The sequence below is a fragment of the Candoia aspera genome, chromosome 6 (assembly GCF_035149785.1).
Source record: "Candoia aspera isolate rCanAsp1 chromosome 6, rCanAsp1.hap2, whole genome shotgun sequence".
Lineage (NCBI taxonomy): Eukaryota > Metazoa > Chordata > Lepidosauria > Squamata > Boidae > Candoia > Candoia aspera.
This window is the reverse complement of record NC_086158.1, coordinates 89,306,123-89,324,170: the sequence shown is the minus strand read 5'-3', so window position 1 is coordinate 89,324,170 and position 18,048 is coordinate 89,306,123. Positions and strand designations below refer to the sequence as shown.

General features: G+C 38.5%; 2 protein-coding genes across 24 annotated transcripts in view; one reads left to right on the top strand and one right to left on the bottom strand.

Moving 5' to 3' along the window:
• CAMK2G (calcium/calmodulin dependent protein kinase II gamma) overlaps window positions 1-16,565 on the top strand; it is a 170,464-nt gene extending 153,899 nt beyond the window's left edge. For 9 of the 19 annotated variants that reach the window (XM_063307645.1, XM_063307653.1, XM_063307648.1 and 6 more), the window contains 5 exons: window positions 1,036-1,167; window positions 6,612-6,687; window positions 7,704-7,798; window positions 10,819-11,064; window positions 14,092-16,565. In XM_063307645.1, the coding sequence (XP_063163715.1) occupies window positions 1,036-1,167; window positions 6,612-6,687; window positions 7,704-7,798; window positions 10,819-11,051 (536 nt within the window). In that variant the 3' untranslated portion in view covers window positions 11,052-11,064; window positions 14,092-16,565. Of the gene's footprint in view, window positions 1-1,035; window positions 1,168-6,611; window positions 6,688-7,703; window positions 7,810-10,818; window positions 11,065-14,091 lie in introns of those variants that run through there. The other 10 variants (XM_063307660.1, XM_063307657.1, XM_063307659.1 and 7 more) reach the window with 2 other exon arrangements.
• Window positions 1-18,048, bottom strand: part of ZSWIM8 (zinc finger SWIM-type containing 8) — a 746,829-nt gene that overhangs the window by 564,618 nt on the left and 164,163 nt on the right. The window lies entirely within an intron of this gene.

Below are 18,048 nucleotides of genomic sequence, written 5' to 3'. Positions count from 1 at the left end.
TTGCCTGGTTTTGCAGACACTTCTCCATCATCAAAGTGCATATATAGATAGTGAAATGAGAAAATAGTTGTCTAGTAAAGAAGTGGCTTAGGATTTGGCTGTGATTCTGTAGAGACTTCCACAAAGTATTTTTGGGGGACTCTATCTTGATTAGCTGAAGTAGATGTTAAGAGATGTTAGACGGGATGAAAGGGACAGAGATATATGAAAACCTGTTCGGTCAATCTGCTTTCTCAGTCAGTCCCAAATTTTCTTTGCATTTGTGAAGACAGGAAGTTCTCTGCTTGCATGAATATGAGGTGTGAAAAGCACTGAGAGTTGTACACTGGGCACTTAGTATCACTATTTTCTGTCTTTCTTCACTGGGAGATGAATGAAAAAAAGAAAACATATAATAGGATTAGAAAAGTAGCATTATGTTTGCTATATTTGTAACTCACTTTTCTCCCATGACACTCAGAGTAGCCTTGATCAGACCCAAACCTACTGAGGTTAAGTGGAGTTGCTCACTCAGAAATTATTACATTGAGACAGTGATATAATGATCTGTCCTTCTTACAATGTCCCTCTTCAACTTATTGATTGGTTTCATAAGAAAATACTGTTTTGGGGACAAGATCTAACATTTTCATTACTGAGGTTGGCATTTTTAAAAATTCAAAATAATTGCAAAGTCTTGTGTTTCCTCCTAAATGTCTAGAAATTATGCTCCTGTGTCAGGCAAACTTTTGTCTGTGGTATAGCTTTGATGGTAATGTAGAATCCGTGGAATATTTTGTTCTCCTCCTTTGTGTCTCATTGAGTTCTCAGAGTCAGTACATCGAAGGAGTGGATCTCTTTGTGAAGATGCTTGGAATGTCTTTCCCTGTGTTCCGGAGATCCATACAAAGAATGGCCCTGGAGCTGCTTTTATCTGGGAGCAGTGTATGCACTGGGATTTTGTCCATGTGAATGTGTGTGGATTTGCGTTTTCAGTGCAATTCTTATCCTGCTTCTGCTTTTATTTTTATTTTAATGCTTGCATTTGTTTTGCAGCTACTACTACACTGTCTTACGAAGAGAAGCTTCTTGCCTGGGATAGCCCAGGGCAAACAGTGGAGTTGGATCGTGCTCAGTCGGAGCCTGTCCTAACTCCAGTAGTTCCATTTGCATTTAACAGTCTATCATGTAAGTTAGCTGTTAATTAGCAGTAGTAGCAGGTAGACAAATATTAGTACTGATTTATGTACTTTATCTTAACCCTTTCCCTTTTTATTTCTCTATTCATATGTTCCTTCCCTCTCCTCCTCCAAGCCGTTATTGCTTCCTGCTTGAATTAACTAGTTAGGAGAGTGAATCTGTTCATTACTAAGTGTCCCTATCCACTGGGAAACTGTTATGTGCCAGGCTTACCTGCATTCCATTACATTTCAACATAGGACAAGTCATTGACAAATTGTTCATTATACCTGGTGATAAATCTATTTAATTTAATTTAATTTTTTAATTTTATTTTATGGCCGAACACCACCAGAACAGACTTGCTCGAGAAAAGAAAGAAAATTGTTGTAGATGACCAAAAGTTATAGACAAAAATATACATGGAAATGTATCAGAGTAAAAAAAAAATGCTAAAAAGTAAAGCATAAGTGATGACTTCTAGGAATGTCACAAAATTCCTTGTGATTGTCATTGAAATCTGTCATGAGATCGTTTAATTTCATGCTGTGGATTATTGAGTTTAATTTTTTTTATTATTGTATGTGATGGTCAATAGAAAGCAAGCTGATGTGTTACTGTCCATTATCCATGATATACACTCCACTGGGTTTTAAAAGCTTTTCTGTTCATACTACCATGTTTGCTCTAGTCCAAAACCATACTAAAGTATTCATCATGACTGCATCTTCCTTCTAGCAACGAAGATGGCAGAATGTTGTAGCAGGCAAGAATAGAAGCTCTACTGTCAGATGCCCAAGAAATACTTGCTTAGACACTTGGTATGGGAGAGTGGTCTCCCAAACAAGCCCACTCATATAAGGTTGGGGGTTTATCTGGGCTATACTGGGGTACTCAAATCAAGCTGTTTCAGGTCCGAGCAAAGTCAGGTGGTGGGCTGATAGTCCATAATATTTTAAGTCTCTGGTGATACTTGTTTTCTATAAGGACATAAAATTGTCCTGCAAGGTCAGGGTGACCAAGGTAAAAAAGCAATTTAATCCAACATTTCAGGCAGCCAAGCTGCACATGAGGCTCCACAGAAATGAGACAGATTCCAGGGTTTGGAAGGGCTCTCAAAACAGGTCTCAAAGATTTAGATTGGATTGCCTCTACAGGCTCAAGTCACAGTAGTAACAACTTTGCCTACCATATAGCAGGTATTTAAGGATCCTAACTCTGAAATTATTTGCTGCAGCAGGAATATGATTATTACCATTACGGTTAGAAAATTTCATTTGAAAGTTTAAGGGCCTGGCAGTGATATCCTCTGCTGTTAATTCCAGGTTACCAAAGCTTGGAAAGTTGCACCCAAGCATTTGAATATAAATATATTTTGTTTACTGTGACATGGTTCTATGGAAAAATGACTCAGTTAAGGAGAAAAATAGATCGTTAGAAAACGTAATTAATGTAACGTTTCTTCCTATTGGTTCAGATGTTTGGACTGTTTGAGCACAGCTTAGTGGCCAGTATGTCTACAATCTATTGACAATATGTGTTGTTTTCCTGATGCACAATAACTGCATAATAATTTCCCGATGCACAATAACTGCAGTAACTGGCCAAAATTAATGCATTCCTCCGTATATGAACTTACCTAGTATATGAACCTTTGCAGATCCTTGGATTTATTAATGATGTTTCAGGGTAATCATACAAAATAACTAGTAAATACCAGGCTATTCAAATGTTTTTGTCTAGTAATAAGGTTTCATTTTTATTTTCTTTATTATTAAAATGTATTGAACCGTAGTGGTTTAACATTTAGTAAACGTCTACAATACAATGCCATTCAATAATTAAATACATTCAAGTTTAAATACAAGCTTATCTCAGGAATCCCCAAGTCCCTTCAAGATACAGTCTATTTCACACAGAATTTTTAAGGGAATGATGGAATCAAAGTACTTGAAAAATTGTATTATGATTTTGCTCATTCTTGTGGGTCAAAAATTTGCAACGGTTTCCAGACCCTGGACACTACTACGTGGTCTTTTACAGTGCCCCTGTCCTAACAGCCAGGAACCACGCTGAGACAAGAATAGGTCTCTAGTGTTTTATTACTGCTACATGACAGAAAATCCTAACAAACTGAAGAAGCGTGGGAAAAACCCAGACAGATAAACCCCAAAGGCTACGGCGGGCCCGATCTGTGTCTCTTGGAATGGCCACCTAATTCCTCAGTGCTACGCATGCGCTTTACAGCCTGGATGGGAGCCCCCTGCTCGCCATCCTTACTCATGACAGCCCCCCCCCTGGTGCCACTCCCTCCTGTCACTTACTACCATGAACTACGACCAGATCCACACCACATAGAGTCCAAATTCCAGTAATTCAGATGGAACTAGCCAGGAAAGGTTTCAACCACCAGCCTAGTTTTGAGGCCAAATCGGGAAAGGCGCCACAGTGGAGTAAACCCACACTGTATCAGTATCCATTTCTACAACACGGCATTGAAGGAAACAGTAGTCACTAGATTCTGCAGATGAATTGGTCTAGTTTCTGTTGGAGTCAGCTCTCTTAGTATATCAGACGCACACCGTGGTACAGATTCACCTGAAGCTTCTCAGTTCACAACAGATCAGACAAGAAATGAAGAGGTTGGTTGCACAACTACTAAAGGGAGTGAGGTTGGAAGCTCATGTCCCCTTGATAAAGACAGCTCCGTAAGGATATCTTCAAATGGAGAAGCAACATCAAAACGATGCACTGTTAGAGTGATGCACATGGGTGTAAAAATTCTAATGGTAAATACTACAATACTAAGTTGATAGAGATGGTTTTCTTTTTTTTAAGAAATGAATGGAACTTGGCTAATACAGAACTAAGCAGGATAGCATTCACAGTTTCAGTCACCACACAGAAAGGATATTGCAGACCTGGAAAGGTTGCAGAAAAGAGCTAGAAAAAAATGTTACAGTATTTGAGACTTTTTAGTTTAAGAATGTGTTACAAGCATTACAGATACATACCCAATTATGTATGGAGAAGGTGTACCCAGAGACATTTTTCTCCTTTTCTCAGAATTCTAGAATCCAGAATCATCAGTTGAAGCTAAATGGTTAGAGATTCAGGAGTACAAAAAAGCAAATACTTGTTCATACAATTCTTATAATTTATATGGAATTTACTGCCTCAGAATATAATAATGGTCACCAAATTGGACAGCTTTAGAAGAGGTTTTTGACAATTTTATGGTGAATTATATTAATGGCTATTAATCATGATTGCTATTTGTTGCTTGCTAGGAAATATGAGGGATAGAAGGTGCTACTGAATCCAGAACTTCCTTTTGTACCACCCATTCAGATCTAGCTGCCCATGGAATGATGAACACAATAGGCCTTTTAATCCATTCTAGCATGAATGGTTTAATGTATCTATTAGCTTAGGGAACTGAGTAACCAGTATGTTCAGGAAATGGTAGTTGACAAAGATACTGGGCACTGATTCCATGGCTTCAAGCACAAGATTTGTGTGGATTCCACAAAAGCAAGGAGCTTGGAAGGGAACCAGGAAAAATCTTGATAAGGATTAAGGATATCATGAAACCTTATGCTCTCCGACTGCAGGAAAGATTGACAGGCATGAGATAAACTGCACATGTCTGCTTTTACAAAAGTGTTTGATGGAATTGCACATTTTTAGTAACTGGATAAAGAGAAGCATAACATAATGTATAATGCATTGCACCAACGGAAACCATTCAGAAGTTTTAAATCAAATGAAGGCAGAGTTGTTTTTGCTTACGAATATTTTGACCAATAGATTAGTGTACCTTCTGTTATCATCCACATGACACATCTGTAAACATTCAAGGCCTGCAGATGAACCTGTTCTTTGAAGCTATTCATTTCTGATGTGGAGGATATCAGAAACATATTAAGTATGCTGTGTTGCTCAGCTGGGAGGGTGTCCGTGAATTCTAACCATATGCTTGCTGTGTGCAGTTAAACTTTGCCTTAAATAATTTCCTTACATGATGAGAGTTGAATTTTGGGCTGAGGTAAAAAGTTGTTGTGACGTAGTACATAAAACTGGGAATAGTGGTCAGTCACAAAAGCTAATAGAAGAGGGTATGAAAGTAGTTTGTCCAAATGAAAGCCTGAACATTTTCATGCCCAACACAGATGCAAGATGGCTTCTGTATACCAACAGAATCTTCTGTCCTCATCACTAAGCTCCCCCTTAAAAAGGTAAAAGCCAAGATTAGTTTGCTCAGGTTCTGTTCCTATAGACAGGGTTCTACAAATGATTTGTAGTACCATTGTACAAAACAACAAGCTGCAAGAAAATACTGATGACTTTGCATCAATTTAGCAATGACACTCTATCAGAGTGAGATTACACTTGGGACACTTCCATGAGAAGCAGCAACTTTATTCAAGAATAAAAACAGCTGCTATTAAATCATTTATTTAAGCCATCAAGTAGACATTGTAGGCAGTGTCTGAAGACCTGTCAGCCTGTCCTTTTGTTGATGTGTTCGAGGTTCTGTAACTCTGAAATCCCATGCTTTCATAGTTTGTTGGAAAGCTTCAAAGAAATGACAGTCTTACTGTGACCTTATCTGGGTCAGTACAAGCACAATTAAGCTGCTTCCTGCAAATCTGCCTTCTGTCCCACCAGCCTCAGAGTGACTACATTCATTCCCACTGATGATTATGACATTTCTAGTGACTGGCAATAGAAATCATAGTTACTATAACCCAGGTTTCTACAGGATCATAATAGTTTACAAAATACAAATCATGTTTAAAGTAAAACTACATAACCCAAATCAAGGGTGCAGCCCCTAAAATAACAGCCCTTTGAATCCTTCCAGAATTTGCTCCTGAATTGTAATGTTTCATTTGATGGAAAGGAAAAATTCTTAAAGAGAATGGATTATACTGAGGATATCTAATTTAAATTAAGTTTTATTCCTGTCACTGAAAAGCCAGTGGTGGCCATTGGCTGAAAAAATCAAACAGTCCTGGTACAATTTCTTGGTTGATGAGGGAATCATAAACCAATTATATACTTACAGTGGGCCTGTTTCTTCAGATTTGCAGCAGATATGGTGAGTCTTTCCCATCAAAGAGGTGAAGCTTCAAGATCTGTTTATTGGTTCTTGGAACATTACTGCTCTGTGTGGGTTATGTCTTGGATACAGTACCATACAGAGTAGGCTATCTGGAATAGTGTGGTCCTGTTGCCTTTCCTGCTTCCTGGGCTCTTTCCACTTAACTGCAGATTCCACCCCACCAGTTAGCTTCATTACTGTACTGCTTTTCTGGAATGCAAGAAGGCAGCTGCCCCTGCAAGAAGACTAGTAGTTATTCTGTTTATTCTCCTAAAGGGGTGACATAATCGCCATATATTTTTCATAATTCCATCTCAAAACCTGCCTTTTTTATGCTTGTCCTCAGTGCGTAAGCAAGAAATCATCAAAATAACAGAGCAGCTGATTGAAGCAATCAACAACGGAGATTTTGAAGCTTACACGTAAGTGGAGAAGTGCAGAGGTCACTGTACAGCAGACCATATCAGGTAGTCCTCATTTAGTGTCTGCCTCGTTCAGCAGCCATTCATAGTTAAGACGGTGATGAAAAAGGAACTTTGCGACCAATCCTCACATTTACAACCTTTGCAGGTCTGTAAAGCAAAGGAAAGCTGAAGTTGGATCATAAACACAGTCGTGGTTTCACTTAACCGCTTCACTTAACAACCAAGTTGCCAGACCCAATTGTGGTCGCTAAATGAGGATTACCTCTAATTAGTTAAATAGGCTAAGAAAGCTTGTGCCAGCTAATAGCCAAAAATACATCTAACGTGTTGATAACATTGAATGTTATGTGTCAAATGTACCTTTGTGTTTTTTGGCTAGAACACCAGAAAAGCACAATTCAGGAAAGATTCATGATGCTGTAGCACCAGTATGAATCACATGTAATATGTGCAGCTCTGTCAATATCAATATTTGGAAAGCATGAAACAATGCTCATTCATTGTATGGAGCTCATTCCTCCATACAAAAATATTGTTAGTTTTGATTTTTCTCTGCAAAAGTGGTTAATTTGAAAACGAATATGTATAACTGTCAGATAGGTGGAAATTATGAACCTTTGTGTATTGAGTTGTAATGGGAATAGAGACTGGGCATAAATCCAGTTATATAAAATGAAATTATAATAAATGTAGTTGGAAATGAATCACAGGTAAGACCCACATATTTCACTTTGAATTGGGAACTAGAACTTTTTTCCCCAAGGTCTGTTTTCCTATATTCAGTATCTATTTTGGCAGTTCAAGAGAGGGTTAAGATCCTCTCTAAAGCAACTAATAATTAGCATAAAGGATTGTACCCTAATATTTGAGGCAGCTTCAATTTCTTCGATGGGGAAAACCACCTGCATCAAAATGGCACAATACTAACAACATGTACAATGTAGCTGCAGTCGTCTGATAAATGATTTCAAGGATTAGATGCCAATGAGACCAGATTACTTCATTTGTTGTAGGAAGATCTGTGATCCTGGGCTGACCTCATTTGAACCTGAAGCACTGGGAAACCTCGTGGAGGGGATGGACTTCCACAAGTTTTACTTTGAGAACTGTGAGTGGTAGATAACTGGCAAATTCAAAATGACCCTTCCCCTGTCTCTGTGGGTAGGAAATGGCTTGAGATTTCGTGTCCTGCTCTGGACTAGCTGTCAGTAAGGACCATATAATACCTTTATTATATATACTTCCAAAATTTACTCCCAGTTTTCCCAGATTGTTTCTGAAATGGGACAGATCTGTTCCATGTCCTTCATTTTGTTCTCTTTTTTTTCCAAATCTATATATATAGCATATGCACTTTGCTACAGCTTTCTGTCTGTATTAAAAGGCAGCATTCTTTATTTTTAGGAGCACATACATGTGATGAATAAAACTCACCAGAATCAGTTCTAATGTAATTGTATATCTGACTGCATCAAGATTCCATTCGTGTGTTTTACTGATGCACAGCATATATGTATTGATTAAACCCCATAACAAATAGAATGCATATTTATTAATTAAAACACTATATTTACAACTACTGTGAAGTCTCTTGGCAATTTACAGTAAACTGAACTATCATCAATATTACATTATTGAACAAGGGAGAATATATCTTAGTGAACTATGCAAGTAGAAAGTTGTGGCAAAGTGCTCTAATTATTTTTAATTTCATTTGTTTCAGGAACTTGTATGCCATACTTCAATATAAGTATTTCAGGGCATTTAGCTGAATGTAATATACTAAAAATACTTCGCAGCAATCAATAAGACACAGTGGAAGTAGTATAGATGAAAAAATCAATATTAAAGTTAAAAGCAAAATTACAACATATTCAGAAGCTAAATGTTTGGGAAAATAGCAAAAACAATATAGCTTCCAGGCAAGTCTTCCTAGGAGATCCTCATAAATAGGGTGAACTATTGAAAAGTCCTTCTACTAGCACACTGTGTCTCATCATTTGGTGGGAACATCTAGAGATGAAGGAAGTGACTGGAGTTCTGGCAGAGTTTTGACTCCTAGTTCTCAAATCATTTAGGGCTTTCAGGACAAGCAGTAGCTCTGTAATTTTTGTTCACATGTGGACAAAAGCAATGCAGTGATTTTAACACTAATAAAATTCAATTATGAGATATGTTTTGTACTGCAATTTTCCACTTGACAATGCAGTTTGGCATGGATCATTTCCAGATTGCCTGACTGAATCTGAGTCTCAAACAGAACTTTGTTTCTGGAAAGCAGAAGCTTCCTGACTGTTGACGACTTTCATTGCAGAATGAACAAATGACAATTGCTTTTTGACAGAATTAGATGACGTTTATAAGCAGTCATAAATGATTTCTGCCAGCCCATTTGCAGATAAATGGAGGCAGAGGAGCTGCTAAAAACATTTATTTATTCATAAGACTGGATGAAATTTGCCAAGTTGCCTGCCATATTTTGACTAGCTAAGGGGAAACCTTTACATTTCAGGCATTTTCAAAAATGTATTGGTGGTTCTGTTTTCTGGATGAGCATATATGAAAAGGATATTTATCACAGAGACACCCCTAAGGAAAAAACTGTAAAAATTGCTAAGGAAAGAGCCAGAATTCTTTTGTGCTGTGTACCTTTAACGTTGATTTGCAGGGAAGAAGGATAGGGCTAAAAATGTATTTTCTTTCATGCTTTCTTTGCTAGTATAAATGTGTAGATTTCAGACAGATATGTGATACATTTGAACAGTTATGATGAATAAAAAATAGTTCTAGAATTTTGTTTCTTTCATAATTCACAACAGTAAAATCATGGAAAAATTAAGTGCTTCATCCTTGATGATTGTCATGCTACTGAGAAAACATGTGAAAAGTATTTGTTATAGAACTCTCTTTTTTTGTGTGGGGAATTTGTGCTTTTTACTATGTTGTGCCACACATCTTCCTTCTATTTTCCTCCCAAAAGGAATGTGATTAGAAATAAGACACAGAGAGAGAGGAAGCATGCTAATAAAACCATTTTCTTATTGAGAGCTAGCGCTGCCATGAAGCCAAGGTGTCTTTTCCCCTCTTCCCACACTGAGATGTTTATAGGGAGATCTGTGCAGAGAAATTACATGCTCTTTATGACGCTCCAAATCATTCATCACATTTTGTAAAGACCCAGATTGACTTTGGTGTAGTTTGGGGAACAGTTGCTTCACTTTGGATGAATCCTCTGTCTCAGTTAATCCTCCTCAGCACAGGATTTGTCCAACTTTGAGGCACACCCCTAGTCTCCTGAGATTTGTTCTCACAACCACCTAATTTTGAGAGTGCTTTTTAAAGAGTTCTCGTTAAAAATTAAAATTCAGGACAAGTGAGTAGAAAAGTCTATATCAGTCCGTGGTTTGTCTGAGGGTGCAGAGTGCTCAAGATTAAGGGTAGTGTTTGTTTTAAAGAAAGTGTGTGGTGAAAGAAGCCCCATAAAGTATTGCTTCTCTTTCCTTGCAAAAGGAAAGCAGTAGTTTTGTTACCCAATTTCCTCCTTGGCTAGGATGTGGGGTATTATGTATAGGTTTTGGGGAATATGGTAATATAATATAATGATATTCCTGGTCTCCATCCACATGGGTTGATGGAAACCTCTGCAATATACTCCTCTCTTGGTAGCCGAAGGCAGACAGAAGCAGCCCTACAGGATGGTAAAGTTACTGTCTCCTTCCTATTTCTGCTGTTCATCCGTGTCTGTCTTATTTCTCAGTAATTTTCTTGATTCTGTTATATTCCACAGAGGCAAAATGGACTCTATTGCATTTAATAATGATAAAGCTGTTAATTTTGTACTTCCAAGGATTCTTTGGATTCAGAATGTAGCAGGAAAGTAATACCATTTTTAGAGTTTATGGGGAAAGTATCTGAAATGAATTGGAGTATTGCTATGATTTGGGAAAGAAAAGTTAGAAAAAGAAAAGAAAAAAATGGGGAAACTTGGATGCTGCATCCCTGACTGGGATGGAAGAAAAAAACAAAGGTGATGGAAGATGGGTCATGTGGTCACGAAGCTGTAACTGATAGAAATAATTTCTCTTGGTGAGTTGAGAAGAATCCTGATTGCTTTTTGTATCTCCTCAGTACTATCCAAGAACAGCAAACCAATCCACACTACCATCCTGAATCCCCATGTCCATGTTATTGGCGATGATGCAGCTTGTATTGCCTATATCCGTTTGACACAATATATTGATGGCCAAGGCCGGCCTCGCACCATGCAGTCTGAAGAGACCCGTGTCTGGCATCGCCGTGATGGCAGGTGGCTGAATGTACACTACCATTGTTCTGGGGCTCCTGCAGCTCCGCTCCAGTGAAGCTAAAACATGGGTATGTTTGGCAGGGAAAGGCTACCAGTGCGATTAGGAAGTATATTTTATATTTTTATCCTCTATTCATATTTATATTTATTGTATTATTTATAGTTTGTATTGAATTTTAAACTTTATTGTCAACTGCCCAGAGTCCCTCCTTAGGGGGGAGATGGGCAGTGATAAAATTTGACAAATAAATAAATAAATGACCAAAGATTAGCTAGACAAGGTCACACATGTCTGAGAACTTGGAGGGAAACTGAGCCATTCAGATACCTTGGATAGTGTCTTCGAGTTAGTAAACAATATATTCTGAAATATACCTCTCAGGTGTGCAGAGAAGGCAGAGATGGAAAGTGTACAAGGCAAAGTTGAGCAGATATCCTAAGTCATATTAGCAAGTCTTAATAGAAGAAGAAAGACCATTTGAGCTACTGCAGCTATCTCCCTATAATTCTTTTAATCAGAACTGGGTAAAGATGTTCAGGTGAGATTTACCTCTTATGTGTAAGAACAGAGAGCAAGAAGTTAGATTCTGGGTCCACAATCTAGGAAAGCAGAACTAAAAATGGAAATATCAGAACAGTCTATGATTGATCTTTCTATCGCTAACATAACATAGTTGGGAGTGCTGTTTGTTTTGGAGTTCTTAAGGAACTTAAAAGCTGATAGGCAAGAAGTTCATACTGAAATGAGTTAGAAGGCTTTTATAGAACAGGAGAAAATGGATTAAATTTCCTTGTTCTTCAGGTTCTCAGAGACAACGGCCTTAGGCGCTCCCCTCACACCATAGAGAACGAAAATACTCAATTCTCTCTCCTCTCAATTACAGAGGCAGAGGCCAGCAAAGCTACCATCTGGGGAGTCTTCACTCCTGTGCACTGATGTTTGCTCACTGCTCAGCCCTGCAAGATGGGATGGCAGAATTGTTTTTCAATCAGAACCATATTTGACCCCCCAACTTGTTAAGGCTCTGGTTAAAGCAAAAGCCTCATTCTCACAATAACTGTTTCATTACGCATCCATGGGTTGAATGCTTCCCCCACATGGTACCACATCTCCTGCAATTGTGGCTCCAATCAGGACAGTGATTGGAGTGTCAGGTTGGGTCTCATTCTTCTCACCATTGTGGGAATAGGAATTTCGGGCATGATTCTGTTCAGCATCATTTGTAGCTTTCCATCACTATTTCTTCTCTCTGAAGAACTAAGTGGGATAGAGCTGTCCTTCAGTGACAGAGCTTCTCACACGGCAGTTCGTTTTACAGTGAAAAGACTACATTTCTACTATCCCCAAGTTGCAGAACTTGGAATTTTTATTGTGGTATGTTTTCAAGATCAAGGCTATATAACTAGTACTATATAAAGCCTATATAGTATTTATCAAGGTGTTCAATTTCTCTCACCATTTTCAGAGAAATCAGAAGTTATCCAAACAATCCTAAGCTAAACAGTAACAAACACTCTTGGTGGGATCTCTCTTGCTCCATTATGATGAATCACAGTAGATCTCCCAGAAGCTTTCTTACCTGACCAGTCTTTTTTGTTCCTTAAGATTCAGTTAGATAACTGGTATTGGTAACTGGGCCATTAGATTTGTTTAAACTTTATCCCGAAGTCTCCAGTAGTTCACATGGATTGTGAATTTCCGTATCTACCCTTGTGGAGGGACATAGAAAAAGGGGAGAGTAGGAAAGCAGGGACAAAGAAGCATTGTCTTCTAATAGTTCAAGGACATGGTTTCCTAATCAAACTATGAGTTCCCTTCAACAGTTCAAAAGAACCTTAAGAAAATGCATCTAAATTGATGACTTAAAAAATCCAGGAAGGCAGACCAGTCCACCTTTCTCTCTGGACACCATTCTGGACATGACCTGCAAGTGCTTCCTTTTGTCTCTTTTCAACCTATTACAAAGTTTTACCTTCCTTGACCCTTTCTTGGGCTTAAAACTAGTGTTGACAACCGACAATTTTTGTAATTTTATGACCTCTTGTCAGTTTCTCCCTTAATTCCCTTCTCCTTAAATTTTTTAAATCTACTTTCTCAATCCCCATGGGAGAGCCTAATCTGACTTTCAGTTCCTGCCTTATTACAAGAGGAGTAAGAATTCATCAGGTAAAAATATCGCTAGGAGTATGTGCCTGATACTCCTTAGGGTTACAAGCTGGAGCTACTTTTAGCAAAATCTTACAATCTTTCCTCTACTGTACTGTAAACTAATGCCTGAAATGTTTTGCAGATTTATTTTTGACAGCTTCTGAATAATGTTGGATTTTTAATTTTCAGAAATAGTCAACCTCATTAAAAAGGGAATTAAGCTGTTCTAGAGTTTACAGTGCCTGAAACCCAGTATCTGTGTACAAGGTCACTCTATTTATTCATCCAACAAGACAAATAGAGCAAAGGAAGGCATATGTCACTTCTTCCATAAAGTTTACCCCCGAAATCTGCAGTAGAACATAAAAGAGAATATGGCGTTTTTATGCATTCTGTGCAATTGGGTTTCAGCATCAGAAGCCTGCCTCCCACTTCCTGTGCTTAAAGGAGCAATGCAATTTTGTTTGCTTTAGAAGCATTTTGAACAGGAAACAGTTCAGGTAATGGGTCTGACACAGAAATTATTTCTGGGCAACATACTCACCCTGTAGCATCCTTGGCATTGAGCAGATATAATGTTGGTTAAATTTTCAACTATTGGAAGAAAGCCACTATCCAACAAATCATTTGTCTCTTGTTCACCTTGTCCTTTCTTCTCCACTTTCTTAAATGTATTATTTTAAGACGCTGAGATAACGAATAGTCAGTGGAATATTAACTTAAAGAAATGACCACTACTTTTCATAATCAATAGTAAATAAGTGGGATGGGGAGGACTATCCTCTAACTGTTGTGTGCTGCAAAGTGTAACTATCTTCAGAATCCGAGGTTAAATGCAGGTGCAATCATCCAGGCCTCAGGGTTCCTAATCTGATTTGTCCCACTGACCTGGTTGTGTTTCCTTCCACGTTTTTTTCTCTTCACACTTATCCTTTTCTGACTGCAGCAGTTTTCGGAGATACTCAGCGGGAGGGCAATATCTTCTCAGCAAGCAGCTCTGGAGTACCTGAATTACAGCAACGGTCATGTTCGTTTTGACGTTTAAAGAAATATGAATTACAAACTGGCAGCAGCCAAATGCACGAAATCCTGCATGAATCTGATGCTCCGGGTGCTGCCGCCTTTCTGTTGTTTTTCCATGGATCCATCGTGTCTGTTTCTGCTGTATGAAGGTGTCTTATAAATCCTGAGAGAAACCCATGTTGTTTGTATAGAAAAGAGATCATCTGCGATGGAGTATCCAGCACCTCCTCCCCGGGGCTGATGACGGAGCAACAGCTGTGAAGCATCTTTCAGAATCGGAGCAAAGGAAGGGAGAGAAAGAGTTTGAGAGTGGGAGACCGTGCATCTTAGGCAGCAGGACACTGTCCTCTGTTGTAGGCGCAGTGGAAATTGACCTTGTCTTCAGGTTATGCCACAGCTTTAATCAGTGAGATATGGCTGATGGTGAGCTCCCTAGGGCCAGCATAAAGGAAAGGGGCACAGCGAAAGGAGGACTTTTCTCACACCGCTGCCATCCAGCCAACCAACTGGAGCTTAAACATCAGCAGTAGAGATTAGCCAATTATTTGGCCACTGGCTCCCACTGATGGATTGCATAAAAATGAACAAGAATGTTTTAAGGAACAAGTATGAGCTGGTTTTGTTAGCATAGGAGCTTGCTCTTCAGAGATGCACTGATTTTTACAAATAGCCACTCCTCAATGATGTAAGTCAACTTATAAGGGTAGAATTTAAGAGCAAATAATCTTAAGAGGGCAAGAAATTACGTGAATGGCTTACTTTATTTTATTTTTTATTGTTTAGAATAGATGGGATCCAGAGTGCTGCAGAATATGTGCTCCTTAGGAAACAGTTGAAAAGCTTTGTTACACTCTGCCCTGAAGATTTGCACACACATGCATTTGCTTCCTGTATGGTGTGTAATTTAGTCTCTGTGTTATATTGAAATACTATATTATCTATGAATTAAGAAAAAAAATATCTCTATAATTATGGGGCTAACTGGTTTCCCAGTTTGATTTGTTTTCTGATGAAACTAGCAAAGGGAGCCAGCAACTTCCGGCAAGTGCTTTTTTCAGTAGCCCAGTCTGTTTGACATTGCTTTATTGCCTGCTGTTCTGTAGTTTTTTTTCGTTTTTAACCCACATAAACAGGGAACTTTTGCATCCACCATATTTGTTGTCTTTGCTATAACGAGAGCAGTTAATGTTCTTTATTTCCTACATCAGAAGTGTTTGTCAGCTTTATGGGTTGATGATTCTTTTCTTCAGTTTCTGAGTAGAAGTGGGTTAAAAGCCTTCCTAGTAACTTTCCAAGATCAGATTTACACCGTGACATTTTCTGCCCCTTGTATACAGTACACACCAAACTTTTTGCATGTTCGTTCATTAGATCTGAGAACATGGAATTCCATTATGTTCTTCCCTTTGTACCTCAGATAGGATTGAGTAGAATTTTGCTGTCTAACTAGAATAGGGAATAGAAGGTGACTTTTTAATGGAGTTTAGGAAAATACAAACTTTCCGCTTGCACCCATGGATCCAAAAGGAAATACCTGTTTCTGTTCTTCTAATGAGAAACTCCTAGCTTAGCTCCATTTATGATAGCTTATGACTCAGTGCAGGAAAAAAGCATTCACTCTTGCGAAGGTTTGTGCAAGACGCCCTTCTCCTTTAAAGAGAAGGAATATTGTCTCAAATGAGATAGACAGTCAGCTGGGGTTCAAGAGAAGTTGTGACACTCCAGTTGGTGGTGGTCTGCATCTCCCAGTATCCCTCGCCATTGGCCTGTTGGCTGTGGTTACTGGGGGTGTTAACAGCATCTGGAGGGTGACACAAACCTCAGCTCTTCCTATAATTTTAATATAGAACATACCCAGAACTAAGTGTGTGAAGTAACAAAACCCCTGATAATTTTACTAAGATTTTTAAGAATAAAGTTACGAAGTGAGGAACAGGGAATTAGTTAACGCTGCTTAAAAAAAAGATGTGCATGCTTCTAGGTCTGATCTTTTCTTGTCTTTATCTGATTATTTATAATAATCCCTCTGTATTAAGTATCTGCATCTTTAAAACATATTTTTGGAACCGTTTGAGTTGTTTTGTCTTTGTTTTTGCCGTCTGTAAGACCTGTTCCAATTTAATGAGAACCTTAGCTTGGTATGGCCATTATCAAACACAGCTATAGATCTTTGGCTTTCTTAATGTTCTCTTATGAGGTTAATGTAAGCATCTATATCATGTCCAGTTTTACACAGGAAATGGAACACATTTGATGCAAATTTTTTGCATGATAGTGAAATAATAAAATAAAGTTAGTTTTTTTTCCCTGAATGTTAATAGAACCTTCATAGCTTTGTTACAATGAAACCTTGAACTGAACATATTTAATAAAATAACATTTAAATGGTGCAAAATATCAGATAGTAATCTTCTATTTTCCTGAGTGCCTGAGAAAACGGCATGAGCGGTTTAGTGACACCCCTTTTTCAAAACTGCATATAGGGGCAAACATTCACTTTTGAGCTCCTGATTAATTTGCTGATCGTGTGAGCACGTGCTAATGGAAAGGGGAAACCTGCAGCCAGCAAGTAGGTCACAGGAAGCAAGGAGATGCTTCTGCTGGTTTCCCACTTGAGCAGAATCTCTGGGGCGGGTGTGGTGGTCTCATGAAGGATACACAGGCTGCAAGTTTTCTCAGGATGAGAGCTTGTGGTCTCTCATGAAGAATGTAGGAAGAATGCACAGACACAACTTCCTCGGGATGAGAGCCCCGATTCAAGCCGTAAGCTCTCTCTTATTATTCTCCCAGTTAAGCAAGTGCACTAAAACAGTAGTTCACATAGCAGAAGGCTGATTGGTCTAAATAGCAATGCATACCTCATGTAACCCCCGATAGCCTCCTGGCACAGCTCAGGTTACAGCTCCTGTTGCCTTGTGAGGAAAGTTTTTGCTACAACCTTATCCACTATGGAAGTTCAAGGAAGGTTCAATGTAAATAAGCATCTTGCACAGCTGTTGTGGTTTGCCAACCAACAACATAGCATACAATGCTCTCTACAGGCGGGAGTCTTGTGGCTTCCTCTGTGCTGTCCTGCTCAGAATCACCCAGGAAGATGGCGGTGAGGTATGCACAAACGTACACATGGAAACAGCTGAGTGAGATGAATGAGTTTATGTGTATGTAGATAGGCCCAAGTGAGTTTGTGGCCACTGATCTACCAACCAATGGCTGAAAATATTGCCCAGGCATGTTTGAGATTACCTATAAAACAGTGTTGGGGTCGTTGCCAAATACTAAAGATAGTTTAACTTGAAGAAGCTCTTTTCTGGTTTACAATACAGTAAGACCAAGATAATTCTTTGTTTACCATTGTGCTTTGTAAAACAATATGCCCATCATAGCTGCCAACAGAAATCAAAGCTTATTAATTTCAATCTGGTTTCTAGTAGAAAAGTGGTATATTTCATCATCCTCACGTCAGAAGGAAGTAATCAGTTGGGTTTTAACGTTTATTAGGCTACCTCTGATTTAGAGCATCGCCATGTTTTGTTATTCTCACAGTATATAAATTGGTTAAATCTATCTAGTTTATTACCATCTAGTTTATTAAAATCTCCATTTATTAGGTTTTTTTGCTGCACTAATTGCAGCTGCAAGTCTAAATATTTGAATAGCTGTAGTTCCACTTAGGATTGTATAGTGGCCTCTGAAGTTCAACTGTTTTGATGTACAATTTATATAGAGTCAGAATCAAGACAGGTCTAACATATGAATACAGAAATCTCTATGTCCATAAAAATGACTTCACCATGTGTAGAAATTCTACAATCTCAGGACTGCCTCTCTCAGGGCAGGGCATCTAGACCAATCAAAGTACCAAGTTGTAAATAGTCCCAAG